This window comes from Notechis scutatus, chromosome 5 (genome assembly GCF_049901735.1).
Source record: "Notechis scutatus isolate UNSWTSFEM ecotype Mainland chromosome 5, rNotScu1.2, whole genome shotgun sequence".
NCBI lineage: Eukaryota > Metazoa > Chordata > Lepidosauria > Squamata > Elapidae > Notechis > Notechis scutatus.
The window spans coordinates 79,568,851-79,594,651 of NC_142013.1; the positions used below are offsets into that span (position 1 = coordinate 79,568,851).

Below are 25,801 nucleotides of genomic sequence, written 5' to 3' on the forward strand. Positions count from 1 at the left end.
TCTCCAGAGCGAAATATCAACTAGAACCCAATGAAACTTACCTTTAAACTGTAAGACTGCAAATATCTGAGCACAGTAACATATATTCCTTAGTGATTTTTACCTAAGTTTGTACTGCTGGTGTGTGATAAAGAGGCAGGACATGAGAAATTAGATGCTAGAATGAATTAATAAGAGTGACATACCAAATGCAATGGCTAATTTCACAGAGACTATGAAATCATTTATGTGATCTAGAAAATAACCAACTTACAACATACCATGTTCTGATAATATGCACTTTTATTTATATTCAGAAATACAAATGTCAGAATCAAAATACAAATATAAATATTAGTCTAGATGTACAGCCCCACCTTTTAACACAAAATTGGATGTGTATGCATCACCTAGGTGGAACTTTCTGCTGGCAACACTAGTGTAAGAAACAAAAGATGCTTGGTTGTGACTGGGAGTGACTTGGTTTTTCTATGGAAAACCCTATGGGTACTACTAAAATGACTACCTAAGCTAGAATGGCATATTGGCATACTAGTGCTACCTGTATTAATCAAGGCACATTGGGCGCAGAATTTAGTTCTCATTTCACTAGAATATCACAAACAGCATTGTTAACGAAGATGAGAAACATAATGTTGAAAAGGAATGAACTAATTTTTCCCCCTGGTTGTCTCATTGACAGTCCAAATCAAAATAGTTATAAAATAAAGCATAACAGAAGCAGCATAATACTGGTTACTAAGGTTTTCTTTCTGATTGGATTGCTTAACTTAGTTCTGTTTCTATACCTTTTGTATTATGGTAAAGTCTTTGCAATGAATATCAAGTAAAAAAAAATAAGGAATTTGATTCTGTAAATTTATTTATTTTTTTAAATTTGTATGCTGCCCATTTCACCTAAATTCTCTAACCAAGAATATTTTAAGCATATTGTTTGGCCCTGTCTTAAAAATATTTTTGACTGCAAGTTTATGCTTATTAAACCTGACTTTTAGTGTATTTAAAATTATAGTTATATCATTAATTAATGATGAGGATATATCAATATGTTCCTCACTTCGTTCATTCTGGTAAATACAGTAAATTAAAATATAGGTAACAGTAGAGAAAACTTTAAATCTGGTTTGTAGATGTACCAGATATATTGTAATTCCTATGATCTCCAGTTACAATGCTGGTTTGAAATAAGGGGAATTTTAAGCCAACATATTTGAAAAGTCCTACATTAGAGAAGTCGATCTATCTTTTTCAGTTAGCCATCTACAGAGAAATAGAACTGCATTGCCATTCTACATGAAAACCTTACTAAATGCTCAATGATCCAAACTGAAACATAAGAAAAGAGCTGCCTTTCTGGATTTAAGTGAGGTAATCTAGTTCAATATTTTGCTACAAGCAAGCTCCAGTACAAGCGACAGATTTATGTAAATGTTTAGATGCACATGATGATGATGGTTATTCCATACTCTATATTAATAATGCCTCTGAAATGTGGACCTCTCAGGATCCAATCTGGGTCAGTCATTGGGACCACAGGTTTAGTTTTTTGAGCTTTTGGACTTGTGCTGGAGGCCATCCTCAGAGAACTTTTCTCACATTCTGGTGAGAGAGAAATTCCCTGAGGATAGGCTCTAGCATGAGTCTGAAAGCTTGGAAGACTAAACCTCTTGTCCTGGTGACTGACCCAGATTGGATTCTGCAACATTATCCTGGGATATGTATATTTACCCTCATTCATGTGGATGTCTCCTTTAATTGTTACATGTACATAGAAAGATCTTCAAGCATCCCTTGATAATTCATCTGAATCATCTTTGGTATTATCAAGCTTAGTACCGTGAGTGATGAAGAAGAAGAATTCGTTATATATGGATGCAACTTTATTCACTTGAATATTGTCCTTAGCCATTTAAAAACCTTTCTTCATAGTATCTGGGAGAAGGAAGGAAGATAGGTTGATCCAACTTATCTTTCCGAGTCTGAGTATATGAGTATGTGTTTGGGATTCAACTTCCAGATTTCTAGGCAATTGTCTTGACAACTAGAGACCCCTGAACATTGAAATTCACAGATTCAGCTTGTGCCCTTTGTGAATAATCAGTTAACTCCTTCAGGACTTCCAAGAATTATTATTAAGGTATATAGCATAAGATAAACAAAGGTTTTCAGGAAAAACTTCCAGATAGTAGTGTTACATATGTGACTGAAGTTTTGTTTTGTTTATAATAACTGTAACTTAAAAAATATATAGCTTGATTCTACTAGGCTCTATGGGAAGAGAATTTCTGATATGATTAGGTAAAGAAGTCACAGCATGGAAAGTAACATCTTATCAGCAATGATATCAAACACTAGCACTGTTGGTTGCCTTCAGCTCTTTCTTTGGCATGATGTGCCATGATAAGGTCAATTAGGAGATTGCATCAGTGCTAGAGAGAAGGCAGAAGGAAAGGCTCCCTCTGTTGTGATAGTTGCATAATGCAGAGACTTGGAGACTGTAATAGAAAGGAACTAGGCTTCAATTCTGCCAAAGAGCATATTTCAACTTATCACTTACTTGCATGTAATGTGTTTAGTATACTTGCCTAGCCTCACATTTGTTTTAGCAATGGAATTTGTTCCATGTGCAAATATTATAGTAAGTTATTTAATTCACTTTAAAAAATATTTGGAAATTCTTTGCAAGTTTTTGCAAAACTTGTGAATTTAAAAAGGATTTGGGTTTGATAGTTTGCTTTTGGTTTCTTATTTTGCATCTCTAAGTTGTCTGAAATAAGAACAAAACAAAATTCAACTCTTTAACTCAGATGTAACATAAAGAAAGGCTATGTAAAGTAAGAGTACAGCATTTTAGCTTTTGGGACATGGCTATAGCACCATTTAATTAGTGTAATTTCCTTGGTAGTTCATTGAAATTAAGGGGACAACTGTATTTTTACTCTAGAAAGTTATTTCTGAGTTCCACCCAGACTCCTAAATCTATAGGATATTGTGTAGTGTCATTAACTTTTAATAATCTTTATGAATCAACCCATTTTTATTTACTGTTGGGGGGAGGGCATTAGATTAAGACCTAAGGTCAGGATAATTGAATAAGTGAATCCTGTAAAGATGTGAGTGCTTCTACAAGGCAGTAAGTGCTCAACAAATGCTCAATTTGATAGTATAACTATAAATAGCTTATTTGAAAATTCACAATGGATCAAAGTTGTACATCTTCAGACTAAGTATTCTTTCCTTTTTGTGTTTAATTGTGGGGGACCAGCTTGTTGATTTGGAACATATGGTATATAAATAAATAAATGAATAAACAAACATTAACAGACAAACAGAGGCTGCCAATATTACTTGTAAAGCATTAATTGCATATAAAACCAACTTCCTTAATTCTAGTCTGAATGGCAGACACAATGCTGGCTGGGATGATGAGGAATATGTTTTAATTCATTATAGAGTTATCAGATTGCAGAAGGATGAAGTAGGTCAAGATCGTTTACTTACAAGGTACTCAACAGTTGTAGTTTAGCAAAGAAAAAAAAAGCTTGATACCAAAAAAAATGTAACTGGATCCTGAACTTGCACCAATAATCAAGAACTGTGCTGTATGAATGCAGCATTCTGGATTAGGTTAATTGGCAGAGAACATATGAAGCCCCAAATATCAAGTTTAATGTGCAGGATTTATTAAATTCATGAGAATAAGAACACTAACTCTGTTAAATTTGAGTTTTGTTCTGAAGTCATCTACTTTTTCTGATCACCTTTTGGACCCTGGCCTCTGGTATACCACTCAATGGCGAGTGTGATCAAGAAAGATTCTCCATGTCTCTTTTAGAGAAAGATATTCCAATCATGGCATCCTCTTCCTGTTCATTGGGACCAACGCCAAGCTTTGAAAGCTTTCAGATCAGCTGAAGACTCGTCAGTGTTAATTACTCTTGCTGTTGGGTTTTCATTCTTGCTATCCTTTATTATGGTTTTAAGCTGTAAAATATTTTTTTATCTTGATACCACAAGGTTGAGATTGCTTATTAATGATGAAAATTAGATAATGCATTCTCTAAGTAATGATTATGTTTGACTATGTACCATTAAGTCAGTATTGATTCTCAGTGACCATGTAGACAAATTTCTAAATAAATAGCATTAATAATAAATAAAAAGGGATCCTTTATATTATGTGGGAAAAATAGAAAAATAATAAAATCTAAAGCCATTACTATATAAGGAGCCTTTATAAATTAATTGAAAAGTTTCATAATTTGTTTCCATCTGTTCAATTGTGGCTGTTTGTACTCCTCAAGGAGAAGTGTTTCATAAGACAATAAAAATAAACAATACTGGCATCAATTGCATTTTTGTGAAACAATAGCACTTTGTTCACAGATCACTGTCCTAAAACTTGCCTTGTGGATGCTAAAAAAGAATAATTCATATTGGCTATTGAAGATCACAAAAAGTGTTCATGGAACAGTGAGCTGCTTCTAAAAATAAGAAGAAAATGCTGAAGAAAAAGAGTTGATTGCTATGGAAATATAAATCATTTGCAATGCAACCAATGGTACTGAAACATGTCTGGATTCCACCCATGAGTTAATCAGAAAATGAGGAATGTCAAGTCTGAAAATGAGGAATGCCACTGATTGTGTATGTACATTTTGATTAGCACCGCTCAACAAATGACAGCTGCACTCATACTGCCTCTGAAAAATAATAAATAATAAATTTGCTACTTTTCAACACTCCTTGGAAGAAAAGTATTTTCAAAATATTTTGAATCCCAAAATGTCTGATTAGGTTGTGAATTATGTTCAACTTGTCTATATCTGATTTTAGAGTTCATGAAATAAAACCTTTATATCATTCACACTAACCAAGACATATACAAAATAGTTTGGCTAAACTAATATGTCTGCTTTGATTTCAGAGACCAGGAGGGTGGGCATAACTTTATTTTCTGTTTGATTGTATCAAATGTCTTGTTTAGATGATATACAATGGAAAGTGAGACAAATATACAAATCCTATCCTATGAAATATGTGTTCTGGTTATATATGTTATAAAATTGCATACAAAGAATGCCATTTTATCTACGGTGTGACCGTTCTCACCAATTATTCTATCTCTGTGTCATCTTTCCAGTTAGTTTAAACAAATTAAGTTTGCAGTATCCTAAAAATAAAGTCCAATCCTGATACCAACAAGCAGTAAGTTCAATATAACTTCATTAGCTGAGGATTTACAGGATCCTTTGCCAAAAAAAACCTCTCCTATTTACATAGGCCATAGGTTATTGCATGTAATTCTTTGTTTTTGTAACAGTGCCTTGTATTTACTATGAGTTTTACTATATATTTTTAAACACATCTTTCTGAAAAAAAAATACTTTGGTTCTTGAAGTTTCATAAAAATTGAGAAGAAATGAACTGGAAAAAATCTGATATCCATATTTAAGTTGAAAGACTTCAATGTCTGTTAATAAATTGTGTGCTAATTCTTTCCCCCATCTAAAATAAAAAAGTATATTTTTAGAAAGCTTTTGGTAAATTTTAGTACATTTTTTAACCCAGCAATCTTACTGAATTAGCATTTACAATTCTGCAGCATTACCTACTAAAACTGAATTTAGAATATGTAATAGACAGTAGAAGCATCTTTATTTTAGATAAAATCTTCATTGGTCTAACTAACTGCCATGTTTTAATAACAGCAGATCTCTATGTGGTTCAGAAGTTCTTTTCCGCTGTATCTGAAAAAGCCAGAATTGAAACTTATACCCTCTTCATAGAAAACATATTTAACTACCAAACAATAATACTTTCCTTTCCTTTGATATTAAATATTCATTTCTTTGAATAAATAAGTTCTTAATTTTTCCAAGGAAAAATGAGACAATATAAAACAAAATGAAATGTGCACGGTACTTAAATATTTGGAGCACATAAAATGAGTCCTCAGGTTGACAGTGGGAAAAAAAGGCATTTGATGGTATCAGCTACACTTTTAAAAGTACTGTTATGCTTAGAGTTTGAAAGGAGGCAGGGAGAACAAAGTTTTTTTAACAGTAGATATGCTGTTTGCAGTAGAAATACAAATAAATAATCAAATAAATAACTATTGAGACATTTACATTAGCCTTCTAGAATTGGACTTGTCTATAATGAATATTTTACAACAGAAGAATGTATTATTTTCAGGAATTTAATATCTGAAATGTGTTCCAAAAGTACAAAATACATTTTCCATTTTAAAATCTCCTAGTTAAAAAAAAAGTCCTAGTGATTCTGCGTCACTAAATTTTTTAACTTTTAATTGAACTCCCAATATCTCATTTTCTTGTCAAGAAAATCCTATCTGCATCCTTAAGGCTCCTACAGATCTGGTAAGAACAAAAGCCACTGTTGTGCCATCCAAAGATCACTTACCAGGTGAGAATACTAACAACAAGGACTTCTGCAGTCATTTAAATGAAAGAATCCAGTTCACAAGTCAAATGGTGCAAAAATAGGATGTGCAATTTAACCTACACAGAACAGGGATTGAGGCACATGGATTTTAATTAGCACAGATACAGTAGATCTTATTCAGGCTGGAACTAGAGGGCTTTTTTACCCTGAAAATATCAGTGAAAACAAATAGTAAAAGTATGGAAAAAACTAACCTTATAGCTTGGAATGAATCGTACCTTTCCACTACTATTACATAGAAAGTCATCTTACACAGTACCGAAAGCAAACTAAGCATTGCAAGAGGTTTATTCCAGAAATCAATTCTGAAGTATTTGCCCAATATGTGGAATATTAAACTCTGTGTTTAAAAAAAGAACAAAAAATCAACAATTTTGTGAAAAACAAATGTAAAGGTTTTTTTTTTTTTTTGACATCATGCTTTTTCATCTCTGAAAAAGACCAGAAACAACATCTTGAAACCTGTGAAGTGAACTGAAGTGACTTTTCATTGAATTCAGATTCTCCTCAAAACAAAGTTGTGGAGAACTTGTACAAATACAAATTTGCTTCCAGAACAAGTTTAAAAGACAGAAGTAACGTAAGAATGACTATTCAAAACACCCCTGTCTTGCTTATCTGTATGCTACATAGTTAATTGTAACCCAAAGAAAACAGCAATTTCTCCATTGTATGAGAACAATTAAGATAAACATTGTTACGTGATTGTGTCAGGTGTAGTTAGCAAAAAATCTCAGATGTGAAGTGACTTTTTTTTTCTTTTAGACAAAACAATAAATAAAAACTTCTTTTTCTTGAATGAGAAAAAGTAAGTCGATTTTTCAGGCTTTCAAATGAAACCATTCAGGATCCGTCTTTTCACATATTCCCCATCCATAAGAAGTAGGAAAAAACACAGTTTTCTTCACAGTTTTCTAGAGATAGAGGTATCCAACCCAGTAGACCAGGTTAAAAAGCAGGAACGATGTAGGGAAAAAGACTCTGGAATAAGAGTCAAGTTCTGAGATGTCTATGTGTATCCGCCCTTTCCTCCAGGAACCCGATTTGCATTCTTCATAACAGCAGAAAAAACTCTGACAGTCTTTCCCATCCAGACACTCATAGATACAATTGTCTTCAAATTCTTGCCAGTACATGGCATTGTTCAGTGCGATGACTGTAGGGGGAGGTCTCATCTCTAACACAGAGTAATTCTGCAAAACAAAAAACAAAAAAGAGAGAGAGACAAAGAGGCTGTACTATGGCAACCACAGGAATCTTGAAGTGTCCTGCGTCCAATACAGGCAATCCAAGGAAACCATGTTGTTCAGCTTTCCTTTGACACTTTATATGCCAAGATACATACATCTGGATGTCACAAAGCAGCGAAATATAGAAGAGTATATTTTGGTGAGTGGAAGTAGGTTTTGGAAGGTGGAGTATCCAACACATTTTTTTTCTGGATAGCACTCAGATTTAAAGGAGCTTTCCCTATTTGCAAACCACTATGAAAGAAACATAAAAGGACACCTATTTTCTGCCATGTTCCCATGAGCTTTTCTTCCCCTTGGCTTCAGTGTACAGGTGAGACAGACATATGCCAGATTTTCAGTATCTGGGCTGGTATTAAGAAAATATTTTGCTTCTTATTCTACCTCCATGCACGGGGAACCTCAAAATGTATAAATTGAATTAGGCTCTGCCAGACATTTTCTTGCATTGACATCAAGCAGTGACTGGAAACAGATACAGAACAGGGATGGGCAAAGTCTAAAACAAATGTTGTGTTGCAATCTTTTTGTTGAATCGGGGATTTATGAGGACCCAGATCATTAGGGGGAATATGCTGACTCTGTAAACCACTTAGAAAGGGCTGTAAAGCACTGGGAAGCGGTATATAAGTCTAAGTGCTATTGCTATTATAGGTAGCACTTGAAAACTACCCAAAAACCCAAAGGCAATTTTATTGATTTCCCAATGTGAAAAGGTAAGGGGAACATACAGATTTAAGACGTACTATGATGGCATGGTTCTTTAAGACTGAGCAATAATAATAGTTGTTTAATTAAAATTATAATGGTATTTAATATAAGATGTTTACAAATAAAATATCTAAGTTTTAAAATATTCATACTCACCATCATGTGACCAAAGCTGACATCAGGCAGCTCAAATAAATAAAAAAGTAAAGTATAAGAACACAAGTTATAAAATAATACATTTTTGATATTTCAATTATTAAGGAAATAATAAAAGATTACTTCCATTAATTCAGAAAGATTACTATTGAGTAAACATGAACAGAGTTGCCCTATCTTATCCCATTTATTTCTGATAAGTATCCACTTTATGCAACAAGATCCAAGACAACATATACGCTTTTACCTTTTCATGCATATCATTGTGAATTGCTTAAATTGTGACCTTCAACTCAGCAGAGCAAGCCATATGATTCACCTGTAGCTGCAATTAGCACAAGGAAAAAGGTGGTTCCCCACCAATTTTTTTGTAAACCTAACCCCAATACCAGTCCAAATTCTAACCCTTGTATTGGTTTCAAGTAGAAGTGAGTTTTCAAATATTGATTTCTTGCCTACAGAGCATAAATGAATATATTACCTGGGATTTAAAACAAAGTAGCTATTTTTTTCTTATTTTTTTTAGATAACAGGAAAGTGATCTATGGGAGTAAATTCTACTAGTTCAAACAAAGAAAAAAAAACCAGGTTTGTATTATAGGTTCTAGTTAACTACAAAATCATCACATTTTGCAGCATTGTATCATGGGGCTTTAATAGCCTGGTCATTTCTATTTGTATGAACATCAATACTAATTAAGGGTCTGCTAAACTTTATTTGGAGTCAGATGTGAGCAATCTCACATTCATGTTTTATAAAGATGGAAAGGTTGCAACAAGCAGGAAAAGAATGGAAATTTACAGGGCTATACATTTATGAGCAAAGCCAGGAATTTGCTGTTTTTCTACTTTTAAAACATTTTCTTTGTTTTAAAACTATATTAACATTGATTGAATATGTGGCATCAAATCATTGTTGATTCTCATGGTCGATATTAGTATTATTTACAGATTAAGTTTTGCAAGGAACAACTTCAAAATAATGCAATTGTTGCTAGCAGTTGGGCTTTAGCTTGAGTAAAATCCTTGTAGAATTTAAATGCAAGGTTGTCAGTAGAGGCATGACTGAACTGAACAGTTACTACCTGTAAGACCAGACCCTTGTCAGTTTGATGATCCACTGTCATTATTCTAATTTATGAATTTGTTATAATTAATTCAATAATTTATTAGACATGGTCATTTTACATTACATATACAGATCCCTGAATTTCTGTATAGTACCTTAAAATACTAGAGGCATTTATCAATCAATCATATTTATACTGCTGCATATCTCATGACCAACACTTTCAGTTGGGATAAAATGAAAAAGAATAAAATAAATGTGGTGAAAGCATTTCAGTGCACTAATTTCAGTGAATTTCTAGGACAAAGGACACTTACAGCGAACTCCTATTAGACAGCATTAGCCAAAGTGGTTATTTAAGGTCTAAATCCAATTAATTACTTATCTATGTGATAATGCAGAAGAATTGTGCTCCATTTTCAATAGGCTTTATCTTACCGACTTTTTCTTTTTTGCACAGTGTGGCTTCCTGCAACTTGAGTAGTAGTTCAGGGTTGCATACTCCATCAAAGCAGCGAAGACAAATAAGAAGCATACGGTCACAAAAAGATCCATTGCAGTGACATAGGAAACACGTGGCAAGGAATTTCTTGCAATGGTGCTCAGAGTTGTCATGGTTAATACTGTCGTGATACCTGGACAATAGAACATAATTTTCTTGTAATATTTCCAGAAATGTAGCTATCTTCAATTTTTAGAAAAAAAATCTTACTTATTAGAGCATGAGTTTTGTTAGACTGTAACCTGGATTCCTTAAGAAATTTGATCTTTTTGAATTTCTGTTCCTGATTATATCTTCTGGATAAAATTTTAAAGGACATCACTTGAGTTTTAAATGGCCATACAGCTACATTTAGAAAGGGAACAATATTTTCGGTAAACTCACAAGAAATGACACGCTTCAATAATGTAGACAGAAACCACCCACCTATATGCAATCCCATCCATGTCAAAAAGTGTTAGTTATATCATTGCAATTTAATCCAAATGAATGGATTCAACTCCCCTTCCAATTGAACTGATTGTTGCAATAAAAAACAAAAACTGAAATGAATGTGGGGTGGGGAAAAAGTCTGGAAAGAAAAAAATAGACCCGTAGAATATAGTATACTTGTGACTACAATTGAACCCAAAATTTCTGTTGCTAAGCAAGACAGTTGTTAAGTGAATTGTGTCTCTTTTTATGACCTTTTTTGCCACATTTGTTAAGGGTTAGGTGAATTATGGGGCTCCCCCCACTGACTCTGCTTGTCAGAAGCTAGCTGGGAAAGTCACAAATTGTGACTCTGGGACACTGCAACTGTCATATACATACATGCCAATTACCAAGTGCCCAAATTTTGATCACGTGACCATGGGCATGCTACAATGGTTGTAAGTGTGAAAAACAGTCCTAAGTCACTTTTTCCAGTGCAGTTGTAACTTTGAATGATCACTAAACAAACGGTTGTAAGTCGAGGACTACCTGTGTTTTTCTGAACTCTTAACGTCTGAAAAACATATGAAGAAAGCAAATGCATGAAAATGTTGTTTTATTGAAAGCTTCAGGAACTGCTGTATATACTTCAATAAATTATTTGATATCTCTGCTCATTATTTTTTTCCTGTGCATTCTTTATTACATCGTATACCCTGTATTGCAAATGAAGAGTTTGCTAAAGCCGAGGAAATCTTTAATTCATACAGTTGGAGCACTTCCCCAAAGCCCCAGCATTTTTAAAATTGTTATCATCAGATGCATTAACATTTACAGTCATGGATCATAACTGAGTTAAGAGAGTGACATCCAGAACTTTTTTGGCCCAGTAAATTTCCCTGTTCATTCTAGTTAAATAACATTAAGTAACTTTAACAAGTAATTCACTAAGTAACATTAAGGTTACTTTCAGCAGCAAGCTAAATTGCAGACAAATATCCCTTGAAATATATTTGAAATCAGGCATTTTACTATTTTACTATTTATTTTACTATTTCTGTTAAAATATCCCCACCCCCTGCATCTATGTTGAACAAGTAAGGTGAATCAATGACTATACATAGGAGAGTAAAGGATAGTTTACTACAAAACTCTTAAATCTCGTTTTCATTTCTGTATTTCTATATTGATTAATTCAGTTTGTTTATTGCCTGAAACACGGAGAAAACTTACAATCAGAATCATATTGTGATTTCTTAAACCATACTGTGATTTATGTTGTCTGTAAATAGTCCATAATGGGTTACCAGAACATTGCACAAAATCTCCCATTTTAACTTTGATCAAATAAGCCAATTTTACATTCCTTCCTTTTTACTTCTAACAGTCTTAATCTTTAATTAAATTTAAAAAAAACCTAAAATTTGTAAAATGTGGATCTTTTATTCAATACCTCCAATGCTGCATGCTTTCAACCTTGTAAATTTCCCACAAGTCAGAAAGCATTCGATTACTGAGATGAAAATACTATGGCAGGCAATTTAACTTCCGCCTATGCCTCCTCAGAGTCAGACTGGCAATATAGGATATATTGAGAGATATAACAAATTGCTATTGGAAAAATCAGGACCAGGACTTTTTGTCAATTGTGTAAAACCACTTAAATGTAAACTGTGGTAATATAACCTATTGATCATTTTATCATTTTCTGTAAGGCCTTTGTATAACTAGCAGTAAGTCTAGGAAGATGTGGGCATTCTTGGTGGGGTAGGAGTATCTTTGCTCAGAGTGCCTCATTCTGTTTTGATTCTGCCAGTTTAGAAGGAATAGGAAAATGGGTGAAAGTTCAAGGTACAAGATACACAGTTGTGCTTTCTCATGGGACTTTCCAAACTTTCCCATGAGACTTTCCGTGGCTGCATGATCTCACCCTAGCAAGGTAACATCTGGGACTTTCCAAGATTGTGTGTTCTCATGCTGGTGAAGTAATCTCCTGTTGAGGTCATTGTTTTCTGAATATGCATACTGTATATTTTGCTTGTGTTTTTTCTCAATAAATACTGCTACCTGAGTTCTCTCAGGGTTGGCATTTTTCACAGAGACAGTTCCCTGTGTCTCATTTCAATGTCAAACCACCATAAATGGTGACCCCGACGTGATAGCTTGGAAGGCTATACGTTTCCCGCATCTATACTCATCGTCGCGGACGTCGACTGGGCCCTCATCTTCTTCGCTGGACGAAGATAGATTCTTTCGTGAGTATGGGGAGATCTCTCGAAGGCTCAGAAAGAGCACATCAGGGAATTGAGAGGGATCATTGGGAATAGTTTTGGGTTTGGAATTGGCAGTAGGGGTTGTGCTGTAGGAAAGAAAGAAATTGAGGACTTACTACAGTATGTTTGGAAAAATATTAAGTCATATCCGGAGGGAGGTAGTATTAAAGTAGAGTCTTGGAAAAGATAGGGAAATTTTTGCACGAGGAACCCCGTGCCCCTTCTTCAATTTTGTTAACCTGGAGAGTGATTATGGATGCATTAGCTACTTATGAACAACCGCTCCTATCACCCCCGAAGAAGGTTTGCCGCTTTACCATGCGGTACGTTTGTTGCCGCCGACGGCACCTCCAGATAAATCTGGGGACTGTCTGGCGCTAGCAATACTTTGTCAGAGGATAAGAGTTTACCTTTAAGGGTTCAGGTGGATGCAGTTACTGCAGCTATTCAAGAAGCAAAGAATAGAGGGGAATTATCAGGAGATGATTTGGTGGAGTTTGGAGTAGAAGTTCAACTTAATCCAGTAGAAATTGTCATGGATGCTGCATTAAATCCATGGCGGGAGTGGAAGCCTTTACAGCTCAGAATTTTGAGGGAAGTTAAGCAAGCAGCAAAAGAATATGGTGTTAGAACGCCATATACTCAGGCATTGTTAGAAGCAGTTGGTTATGGAAATAAAATGATTCCGCTGACTGGAAAGCTCTGTTGAATATGATTTTAACTCCAGCTCAATATTTGGTGTTAGATCAGAAATGGAGACAGCTGGCAGTCCAGAGGGGAACAGCAAATGTTACCCCAGATCAGCTTTACGGAGCTGGTAATTTTACAACAGTGGAACAACAGAGAGATGGTATGCCTGAGGAAGGGTTCATTCTTCTCCCACAAATAATTTTTCAAGCCATAGGGTCTCTCCTGACGGCAAAGGTGGTGAGAAGACCTTTACTAACATCAAACAAGGGAACAATGAACCCTATGAAAATTTCATTAGCAGACTGAAATTGGCTATTGAAAGACAAATTGATAATCAATTCGCCAGAAAGAGTTACTTTTTAAGTTAGCAGTAGAACAAGCTAACACAGATTGCAAAAAGATTTTAAATCCACTGGTAGCAAGTGGGGAGCGAGAAATCGCAGATTTGATTAATGCATGTAGAAAGGTAGGAAGTCAGTCTTTTAACATGGAAACTTTAGCTCTGGCTTTACAAACAGGACATGCTCAAAAGGGAATTGTTTCAATTGTGGGAAGCCTGGACATTTTAAAGCGCAATGTCGGGCTCCTGGAGGAGGTCAAAGTCAGCAGAATAAGAGATCAATGGGACAGGGTGTTCGTCCTAAATCAGTGTGCCGAAATGTAAGAAAGGATACCATTGGGCATATCAGATGCTCCTACAGTTTTTACTGATGGAGGGAAAGTTTTGGTGCTTGTGTTTGGAAAGATAAATCTGGAATTTGGCATACAAAAGTGACTTCAGAGCAGAAGTCTGCCCAGCAGGCAGAACTTGCTGCTGTAGTTTTGGCTTTTCAAAATTTTCACAATCAGGATTTTAATTTAATAGTGGATTCATTGTATGTGTATAATTTGTTACCCTTTGTAGCAGGTTCTTATTTGTCTCCTGGAATATCACCTGATATTTTAAGATTGCTTTTGCTGTTACAAGGATGTTTGGAGCAGCGTGTGAATGTGTGTTTTGTTGCTCATATTCGTAGTCATAGTAATTTGCCTGGAATTTTATCACAAGGTAATGCCAAAGCTGACAGTGCTGTAACTTCAGTCCTCACTGTCCAGCCATGGGATAGTCATAGTTATTTTCATCAAAACGCTAAAGCATTGGCACAGCAATTTAAACTTACTACTGCAGAAGCTGCTGCCATAATTCAACAATGTCCAACTTGTTCAAAGCAGGGCACGAATATCCTATGGGAGTTAACCCCAGAGGGTTGAAACCTTCAATGATTTGGCAAATGGATGTTACTCAATATCCGCCATTTGCGCCCTGGAAATATATACATGTAACTGTGGATACTTACTCAGGATTTTTAATGGCTACCCCTCAAAGAGGTGAGATGGTTAAACATGTCATCAATCATTGCATTAAGACTTTTTCAGTTGCTGGTACACCTAAAACTTTAAAAACTGATAATGGTGCGGCTTATCGGAGCACCGGTTTTGATCAGTTTTGCAAACAATGGTCTGTGGAACATAAATTTGGCATTCCATACAATTCTACTGGGCAGGCTATTGTAGAACGTCATAATTCCACGCTCAAGACCATGTTGACTAAATTAAATAAAAAGGAGGGAAGCTCCTGGGGCTTCCGGCGATTCAAGATCAATTAAATCTAGCTTTATATACTTTAAATTTTTTAAATTTGTCTGGTAACCCCCTGCGGCGCGGCCAGCAGGCATTTTTTCTTCTCCTTCTACAGATGCGGTGAGACCTCGGGTGTTGGTGCGGTTCCTTCCAGATCCAGCATGGGTTCCTGCTGAGCTGATAACGTGGGGGCGTGGTTATGCAGCAGTTGAACATCTTGGTCAAATTCGTTGGGTTCCTGGTCGGTGCGTTCGGCCTGATCATTCGCAGGCACCTGTGAAGGAAGTTTCGGAGGAGCAGGATGGCGCATCTGTGGTTCCTGATCCTGTTGATTCTGCTAATCTGTCCTGGGCTGCTCGGGTGCGGAGAGAGCAGCGACAGCATGTTCAGCGTGCCGGAGATTTGGGCGATGATTTGTGGACAGATAATAATTACATTAAAGATTTGCGCACAACTGCCAAAAACTTGAACATCACCAATTGTTGGTTGTGTATGCACCTTCCTGGGAGAGTGGGAGAAGGACTGACTCTACATGGAGTTCCATTTAATCGGTCTACTTTGCAGACCGGAAAGCATAACATTTCATATGCCATGAACTTCACGGTCAAGGTGAAGACTGCACTGCAGTCTCCAGCACATTTATGTTTCCAAAACATTACAAACTCACAATTCTTGGGGAATCATAGTGTCTGCAATTACACTATTAAGTGGACAAATGGTTCAGAGAACAACATAACTTGGGTAAATGGGAAAATGAGTCTGACGCATTTGGCCAGTATCAATATCTAGACATGAAACAGCTGATGCAAGCGGCAAGTCAACAAGGTTATGTACAGTTGGAAGGGTTTTGGTTTTTATGTGGACTGTGGGCATATCAACAAATCCCTGCAAATTGGTCAGGGACATGTACTTTGGGGTTTGTCATTCCGGTTATCTATAAGTTAGATACATTACCTCCTGAGGTTCGGATCCCGAAATCGTCGGGAATTGGATTCGGGTCTAACCATGGGAGGTAATCTATGGACACTAAATTTCTCGAGGTCTTATCCCACCTTTGGGAATTGCTATGAACTATAGGGATATTCATATTTTAAATAATTTTACTGTTGCTATGTTTAATGATACTATAAAGAATATTAAGATGATTAATGTAGAAATGTCTGAAATTCGTACAGTTACTTTGCAAAATCGATATGCTTTAGATATTATGTTAGCTGCTCAAGGAGGAGTTTGTGCTTTAATTCATTCACATTGTTGTGTTTTTATACATAATTATGAGCCAAACATTACAAAAACTGTTCAGGACATGGAAGATCGTATTGCTCAGCATCAATCTGGAGCCGATGGGTTTAATGCATCATTCTGGGACAGTCTGTGGTCCTGGCTTCCTGATGGATCATGGTTTCGCTCCTTATTACAAGGGGTTGTTATTATTATTGCTATATGTATCTTATTATGTTGTTTTATTCAATGTATTCCTAATCTATTACAAATGTGTACCTCAGTCTTCCGGCGTGAGGATCAGGTCATGAGGAACTGTGTACTATGCCACTAAACACCCCTATCTTTGAATAAATAAAAAAAGGAGGGAATGTGGTAATATAACCTATTGATCATTTTATCATTTTCTGTAAGGCCTTTGTATAACTAGCAGTAAGTCTAGGAAGATGTGGGCATTCTTGGTGGGGTAGGAGTATCTTTGCTCAGAGTGCCTCATTCTGTTTTGATTCTGCCAGTTTAGAAGGAATAGGAAAATGGGTGAAAGTTCAAGGTACAAGATACACAGTTGTGCTTTCTCATGGGACTTTCAAACTTTCCCATGAGACTTTCCGTGGCTGCATGATCTCACCCTAGCAAGGTAACATCTGGGACTTTCCAAGATTGTGTGTTCTCATGCTGGTGAAGTAATCTCCTGTTGAGGTCATTGTTTTCTGAATATGCATACTGTATATTTTGCTTGTGTTTTTTCTCAATAAATACTGCTACCTGAGTTCTCTCAGGGTTGGCATTTTCACAGAGACAGTTCCCTGTGTCTCATTTCAATGTCAAACCACCATAGTAAACATTTAAATTTCTTTTAGTTTTGGATTGAAGTCACTTGTAATAAAAATGGAATTCAAGAGTTTGCTCTCTCATACAACACTTTTGAGAAATGAAAGCTACTTAGAATTGTGTCTGATTTTTCCTTCTCTGTAGCATTTTGCCTAATTTAAAAAGGGAATGGGTTTAGATAGCTCAGATTTTTATATACCACCAATAGAAATGGTTTAAAATGTTTGTTTTAGGCATATCATACTCTATAACCATAGAATAATAGTCAAAGGCATGAAAACAATTAACTCTGGGCTTCATGCAAATTCTACTAAAGTATAAAATCATTTCTAGAGTGGTCTTGAATTGTTTCTCTGTTCACACTTGTAAAACCTCTTTCACTGAAACTTCAGAGGATATCAAATATTGATTGTAAACTTTGAACCTATTAATTATTAACAACTCCCTCCCATAGCCTTTTAAACAATTGATAAAGGCTTCGGCCCAAATATTTTATCCCTGAATATGAATGCAAGTTATTATTTAAACTTCCAGCAGAGCATTCATGTGTGTAAGTCTGTGACATTAAAAAAAAATCTACTGGGAAAATGGCCAATATGTGAACTGTTTCTTGAATCAGTTTTGAGTTGTTCAGATCAGAAAATATTGGTAATCAAAATGCTGCACAATATGCAGAGACAAAGTATGCAGTTAGGATTCCTAGCTATCTCAAGGGGAAGAGCAAAATAAAATGCATGCAAAGGTTCCTGTGCCATCACATTGTGGTTTTAGTCTTAACTTAGCTAAAACAGTAACTCCATTCCAGGGCCAGTCATGAATACAAACTCTGAATTCCACTTATTTTAGCCCTTTGTCATTAATACTGGCTTCTTGAACAAGTTCCAAAGAATCCCTTAAGCCAGCCTGTGGATTTCCCTCATGATTACTGATCTCATCTAAAATTGGTTCATTACATTTAGAAGTAAGGTACAATATTTGAAAGCTCTAGTTGCAGTTGCTCATATATTCACATTTGTATGTTACATCTCTGAGAGCCCAGATGTGAATGCTTCTCAATTATGAGACCTATTTCATAGGTTTTTCAGCAGACCAGGTGCCACTAGAAATCCTACATCAGTTAATGGTTGGTGCGTCCAAAATCAACATGGTGGAAAGTAGGTAGAATTTGAAAATAATGCAAAGGTTTCCATGAAACTAGGCACAGGATTGTGAGAAATTTCATGTAAGATTTTGCTCAGCTCTTGAGAACATTACATTTGTAAGTTTATACCTGAAATATATAAAATCATACAGAGGAAATTGTTTTTCCATAGTGGCTTATTGTGAAGACTTTTCCATTTCACTGAGTCAGCCAGAGGAGGGCCATGTTTAGCTCATATAGAGATCTCTGAATCTCAAACAAGTTTTTATTTTTTATTGGAAATAAGTCAATGATCTCCAATTTAGTTTCGGTCAGTGAGAGCCTTTAAGATTTGAAACAGCAAGTGAGAGCTTTGAAGAGTATTACTAAGTAGGAAGTTGAGGAAGAATATAGTTTTAAGTCAGTGTTCTGCTGTGAAACAACATGTGCACATTTGCAGTTCACATATCCTTTCTTCACTTTTCTTTTATAAAATGCTTTGACTTCTCTTAGGAGATTGTGAGATTGTCAAAGGAAGCTTACATATGATGAAAACACATTGGGTCTGGTTCACATTAGTGGGTAAGTAGCTTTGCTTCAGTGGGAAGAAGCTATAAGTAGTAAAATTACAGGAAAAGAGCATTAGCTAGCAGGAAGCAAATATTTGGGACATCAAGTAGCCACTTACTCCAGCTATCACCATCCTGTCATGCAGTGCATGGAAGGTAATGATGCAGATTTGTTTAGCTGCTAATAAATTTTAAAACTACTTTCTAAGTTTCATGACTATCCTATACAATCCATGCCCTGCTGTTTACCAAAGCATTTGATGCCAAACATGGACACTCAAGGCAGATGAAGATGAATTTGTTCATAGCTGTCAAGAAACAAATAGTTTAAGAATATTGCTACTCGGAAAAGTCATAACAAGAATCAAATTATTTAGGGGTTGGAAGAAGGGTTACAGATATTCCAATTGTATGTCCCAATAGGCCACATTTTTATATACTGAAAAATAGTCCCTACTTAATGGAAAATGCAACATATATAAGTATTGGTGGAAATCTCTTTCTGTCTACATATATCCAGAAAAGCGATTATTGAGAATTAACAAATCCTTATGTAAAAGAGGCTGTTTGGTAAACTAATCTCTGATAGAACTGTAGTCACATTCTTAGCATACTCCCATAACAGAAAGAAAATTGAAAACTGCAAAGTGTTCTTCTCCATTAGTCCACAAAATCCTGATCAATAGGAACAGGGATAATTTTTTTACATTTAACGTATTATAAATTAAGTATGCTAGGAACTAGGATCATAGTAGGAAGTTTCCAGTGAGCTTGGAGAAGCCAAATTTTAGAAATATCAAAACTTTTAAAGGGTTAGGGTCCCGCAAGAGCTGGAGAAAACACTATATAATGATCATGAAATGCTGACTGCTAGAGAAAAGGATTGTGATCAGGATTAGATTAGGATTCTTAAAAACAAGAAAAGGAGTAGTAAAAGCTCACTGGTTGTCTAGCTAAATTATTGGTGAACAATGATGTTCTCGCCCTTTATAAGAACCTATGTATTTAACTTAATATTATGATTGTACAAATAATATATATTTAAAAACACTGTTTCCCCCCTGATAATCTTTTGTTCAGCATCCAACCTGAAGTAAAGTTATGATGAACATTTCATGCCAATGCCATGTCTTCAAACAAACACAAAGAAAGCCCAGCTTTCCAGCTTTTTGAAAAAGAACCTTTGGGACAACCATGACATGGATGACTGAGAAACTCCATAGACATTTGATGCCAAATTTGGGGAGATGGGGCTAAGGAAGAGTTTAGCACACATATCACTTTGGACACTGTGGAGTGATCAACAACAGTCGAAGAAAAGCTAAGAAGATACAAAAACCAAGAGATTAATAGTAGAACACCAGGAAAATGATATGAGAATTCATCTTTCAAACACTTCTCCAACCAGGGGCTGGGAATTCTTGCAGAATATAAACATTTGTTAGCATGATTATCTATTTATTGAAATTAAACAATTATTCACTGGAAATACATTAGAAAGAATCCTCATTAGGCTGAGGAATGAATAAAAATATTATGCCCAGTTATCTTACCTAGGGCTGTTCTTGCTGGTGTAGCATCTTTTTTAATCCAAAATGATACCCAGGATAGGACAACAGTTAATATACAGGGGATGTATGTTTGAATAGTGAAGTATCCCATTCTTCTACTTAATTCGAAGTATATAGTCATGACTATATAATCACCTGCAATAATAAAAACTTGATATCATTGGACATGTAGTTAAATGCAAATAAATAATATTTCCACAACCATCTGCTGTGTTAACACTGAACCTCAGCATTACCTGATTACAGAACACTTATATATCTTGGATGGCATGATCAATAGGCTGGAGGACCAAGTGTCCTTCAAATTAACATAGAGATTTTGATATAGTTTTCTTGGCAACAATGGGGAACTGGTTCATCAGTCCTGAGATTTCCCAAATAAATAATTTTCAAATTCATTCTCAATGGACTATATGGTGGAAGTAGTTTACTTCTCTGTAAGCTGAAACATAAGAAAAGCTTGCCAAGTCTACTCTGTGATATGGTGGTACAGAGAAAATAGCACACAGGGAGGACTGTGGTGTAATTGATGAGGAACATCACCACACAACCACTATCGTTGTATTAAATGCACCAGGATTGTGCTGTTTGTACAGATACAGCTGTCTAATGGATGGATCAATAAATAAATAAATAAATCCAGGGCTATGAAATTTGTAACAGTCTCGATACATCAAGTAAAATGCCAGTTCTAGGTTCATAAAAATAAATACTGGCTCCTGCCCTCTTACCTCCAGAGGTGAGATTGGCTCTTATCTTCTGATGTTTTTTGAAAGAGCCTCAAGATCTGGCTCTGCCAAATGACTTGGGGACCCAATAGGGGAGTGGTTTGTTAGGTATAACAATGATACCAAATATGGTTTGGGTGAATAAATATATAAAACTTAGATATCATGGTTTAAGTGCTTATCACTTTAAGCACAATGCAGCAGGCAATTAGCCGATTAAGGGTGCGGTTAGAAGTTACAATATAAGGAAGCATTAGAAACTGGAAAGCTGTCTGTTACTGTGTGCTGCTGCGACTAACTGTGATTACTGACTGTGAGTGCCTGTGACTGAACTGTTATTGTTTGCTACTGTTTGCTGATTTACTGCGTAATTCTACTGAATATCCAGCGTTTGTTTCTCTGGAGAGTGAAACCGGAGGAGGAGAAGATATCTTTATCGGCTGATAAAGATATTGCAAGGACTCTTAACTTGGACTATACTAGTGAGTCTTACTGGATGGAAATACTGTGAATGACTTAATGGACTGAATGACAATGCTTAAACTCTAACTGGATTAAAAACTATTTAAACTACAAACAGTGTTTGTGTTCAGTGTGTGTGTATACTCTGGGGCCCTTCCACTCTCGTTTGGCTTCCTGGCTTGACTACTGCTGCAATACTCTTCTAGGGGTTAATCCCAAAACCCTAACATTGGTTATGGGCCCAGCAGCATAGTCTAACTAACCAGGATATAACAGAGAGAGTTGGTGTGAGTTGCACATTACTGTAAAAACAAACTGTTTTAATTAGTTTAAAATAGTCAAAATATCTGAAGAGTAATGGCACAAGTAAATTTGTCACAACTGTCCATGATATCCAGGCTGGATGGAACAAACTATGTTTCATGGTCAATGAAATGTAGTTTACTTCTACGCAGAGAAGGTTTGTGGGACATTATAGCAAACCCACCAGATGTGAGTAGCTGGGATCCTGCTAATGATGATGATAAAGAAAAGTTACAAGACTTTAAACTGAAGAATGAGCAGGCTTTATGCATTATAGGACTGACTCTCTGTGATCAGCAGCTTGTCCATATTCGTGGAGAAGAAAATGCTGCAAACTGCTGGGAGAACCTCAGGAAGATTTATGTTCGGGACAGTGTAGGAGCACATATAAATCTTACACGGAAGCTTTTTAGAACGCATCTTCAGAGGAATGGAGATATGTTAGTTCATTTAAACTGTATGAAGAGCATTTTTCAAGATTTGCAAGAAAAAGAGCTTATATTTAATGAACTGCAACAAGTCTACATAATATTATCTTCATTAGATCAAAGCTATGATGACTATGTGACTTCGTTAGAGGTATTGCCAAAAGAAAGCCTCTCATTAACCGAGATTACAGGCAGGCTACTAGAAGAAGCCAGAAGAAGGCGTGAGCGTGACGAGCTGAGAGAAGATAAGAAAGAAGAGAAATTATCTTCAAAGCTTGAAAGAAACCAGCAAAGCAAAGTAAAGCACCTGGAAGAAGAGAATTTATCTTCAACAGCATACACAATTAAAAAGTGTTTTAATTGTGGAGGCAGAGGACATTTGGCAAGATTCTGCAAAAGAGAAAAAGCCAGAATGTAAAAAAGCCAAAGAAAGCATTTGAACTAGCCACATTTAACAACTCTGATGTGAAGAATAATTTATGGGTGGTTGACAGTGGCGCATCCCACTGCATCACAAGAGATAAGACAAAATTTATAAAAATGTCTACAAGTTCTCAACATATATCTCTTGCTAACGGCTGGAACCTGAAAGCGAAAGGTCAAGGTTTTGCACGTTGTCCGTACATAAACCAGGATATAAAAATGTTGTATGTACCGCAACTAAAGTTTAATTTGCTTTCAGTAAGGGTATTAGATAAATTAGGTTATGTAATTACTTTTAAAGATAATAATTGCATAATTGAAAAAGATAACAAAAGGGTAACTGCAGCTTTAAATGGAACATTATATGTCTTAGATAATAGTAAGAAAGGGGAGGCTCAAACTGTATTTAATAATATAAAGCCTCATGAAGAATGTATCCATTTATTGCATAGGCGTTTGGGGCATGTAAATTTTAAAATGCTAAAACGTACAGTTGAGTTATCTGAAGGAATAAGGTTAAAACCTTGTGATAAATATTTGCGTTGTAATGTTTGCTGTGAAGATAAGAGCAAGGTATTGCCTGCAAATAGGCTAAATGGTTTCAAAACAAAAGAACCTTTAGAAGTAGTATTTGCAGACATAATAGGTCCAAAGAAACCCAGTATGGGGGTGCTAGATATATACTGAGCATTATGGACCATTATTCTAGATATGGGTTTTGCTATTTAATGAAAAGCAAAACTGAAACATATCAACATTTTTTCAATTGGCTTAAGTTTGCTGAAAGAAAGTCTAAAAGGCAACTGATAACCCTGGTGACAGATAATGGCACGGAATTTATTAATAACAAATTCCAGAACAGACTTAAGGTAGCTGGAATAGAGCATAAGAAGTCTGCTCCATACAGGCCAGAACATAACGCTTTTATTGAAAGAAGAGGCCAAACACTACAGGCAATGGTTAGAACAATGTTAAATGATTCTGGGTTACCTGATTCTTTGTGGGGGGAGGCTACAATGTGTGCTAATAACATATTGAACAACGTTGTTAATACAACAACAGGTGAAATACCATTTACCAGATGGCATGGCAGGAAACCTGACCTAAGTTACCTGCACACATTTGGTGCACCAGCATGGGTGCATATTCCTGCACAACTCAGAAAAAAAGGGCAACATAGAGCTAAAAGATTTTTCTTCGTTGGTTATCAGGCAAACCATAGGGCATATAGATTTTGGGAGAAAGGCACATCTAAAGTGTTATGTAGTGCTAGTGCCCAATTTCTAGAACATGAAGGATGGGAGAAATTAGAACAGGATGCCAATAAAGATGTAATTATTGAATCCTATAGAAATCCCATTAGTTATCCCTGTAACTTTAAAAATAAAGTAAAGAGACAAATACAGGATGAAATAGTGCCCATAAAGGAAGAAACAGATTCAATAGCTGAACAGGATGAGGAAGATGAACAGGTAGTAGTTCAACAAAGTCCTCCTGTAAGCCCTGTAATTCCCAGAAGAACTACACGTGTATCTAGACCGCCTGATAGGTACCAGGCTAACACAGTGTGCCAGATTAATCAAGTTCCTAATTCTGTAGAAGAAATTAAAAAGTATCCTAATAAGGAAAAAGAAAGATGGTATGCAGCAATGAATAAGGAACTGAAATCATTAAGTGATATGAAGGTGTATGAAAATGCCAAATTACCTGTAGGAAAGAAATCCATTGGCTGCAAATGGATATTTAAGGTAAAAATAGATAAAGATGGTAATTTAATCCATAAGGCAAGGTTAGTAGCCCAAGGTTTTAGGCAGAATGCTAATGACTATGATGAGGTGTTTGCACCTAGTCTTAAGGCAGCAACCTTGAGAGCAGCTTTAGTGTGGGCAGCTAGTAAAAACTATATAGTTAACCATTTAGATGTGGAAACTGCTTACTTGCACGCCCCATTAAAACATACTATTTATATGAAAAAACCTGTTGGTATTAAAAGTGAAAATAAGGATAATAATGATTGTTGGTTGTTAAAGAAAAGTCTCTATGGTCTAAAACAATCAGGCTATGAATGGAACCAGTATATTGTAAAGGAACTAGACAATATAGGATTTAAAGCTGGTTTAGCCGATCCATGTCTGTTTAAGAGGGAGACAAATGGGAAAGTATCATTATTATTACTATTCACAGATGACATTGCATTGATAACTGAAACTAATGATGAAGCAAATAAAATAATAGCATCATTAGGAAAGAGAATAAAGATCAAGCAATTAGGGAGATAAAGAAGTATCTCGGTTTGAATATAAAGAAAACACGGAAAGGTTTTAAGATATCTCAGGAAGATAAGATAAGCAAATTACTAAAAGATTACAAGATGGAGCTTTGTAAGCCAGCTAAGACTCAATGAGTCAGGAGTTTAGCAACACTGATGAACAAAGCCCTGAGTTTGATAAGGTGATTTATCAATCTTTAATTGGTAGTTTGAGTTATATTAGTAATTGGTCTAGACCAGATATATCGTACTGCGTGAATCAGTTGGCTAGATTCAATTCTGCACCATGTGAAAGACACTGGAATGCAGCTAAGAGGATATTAAGATATCTTAAAAAAGACAATGAATTATTCATTGTATTTAGAACCAAAGGGTGATTTAATTTTGAGTGCTTATGCAGATGCTAGCTTTGCATCAGAAAGAGACACTAGAAAGTCGACTTCAGGAACAGCCATAATGCTGGGTAATACATTAATAGGCTGGAAGTCAATAAGACAACATCATATAAGTTTGTCTACTATGGAGCAGAATTCTCCTGTTTATCATTGTTATGTACAGAATTAATAATGTATAAACAAATGTTAATTGATATAGGTATAACTGTAGATTATCCTATAATTATTCATGAAGATAATCAGGCAGCAATTCAAATGGCCACAAATATTGGAGTAAAAACAAGGAGCAAGCATACAGATCTAAGATACCTAAACGTGAGACAATCTG

General features: G+C 35.6%; 1 protein-coding gene across 1 annotated transcript in view; it reads right to left on the reverse strand.

Annotated features, from left to right (window-relative positions):
• Window positions 1-2,225: 2,225 nt before the first annotated feature.
• The window catches only part of GABRG3 (gamma-aminobutyric acid type A receptor subunit gamma3), a 420,264-nt gene continuing 396,688 nt past the window's right edge, over window positions 2,226-25,801 (reverse strand). The window contains exons 7-10 of the mRNA XM_087967117.1: window positions 20,448-20,600; window positions 10,093-10,289; window positions 8,586-8,615; window positions 2,226-7,661 (exon numbers count right to left, since the gene is read on the reverse strand). Coding sequence (XP_087823243.1) covers window positions 7,383-7,661; window positions 8,586-8,615; window positions 10,093-10,289; window positions 20,448-20,600 — 659 coding nt within the window. The 3' untranslated portion in view covers window positions 2,226-7,382. The remainder of the gene's footprint in view (window positions 7,662-8,585; window positions 8,616-10,092; window positions 10,290-20,447; window positions 20,601-25,801) is intronic.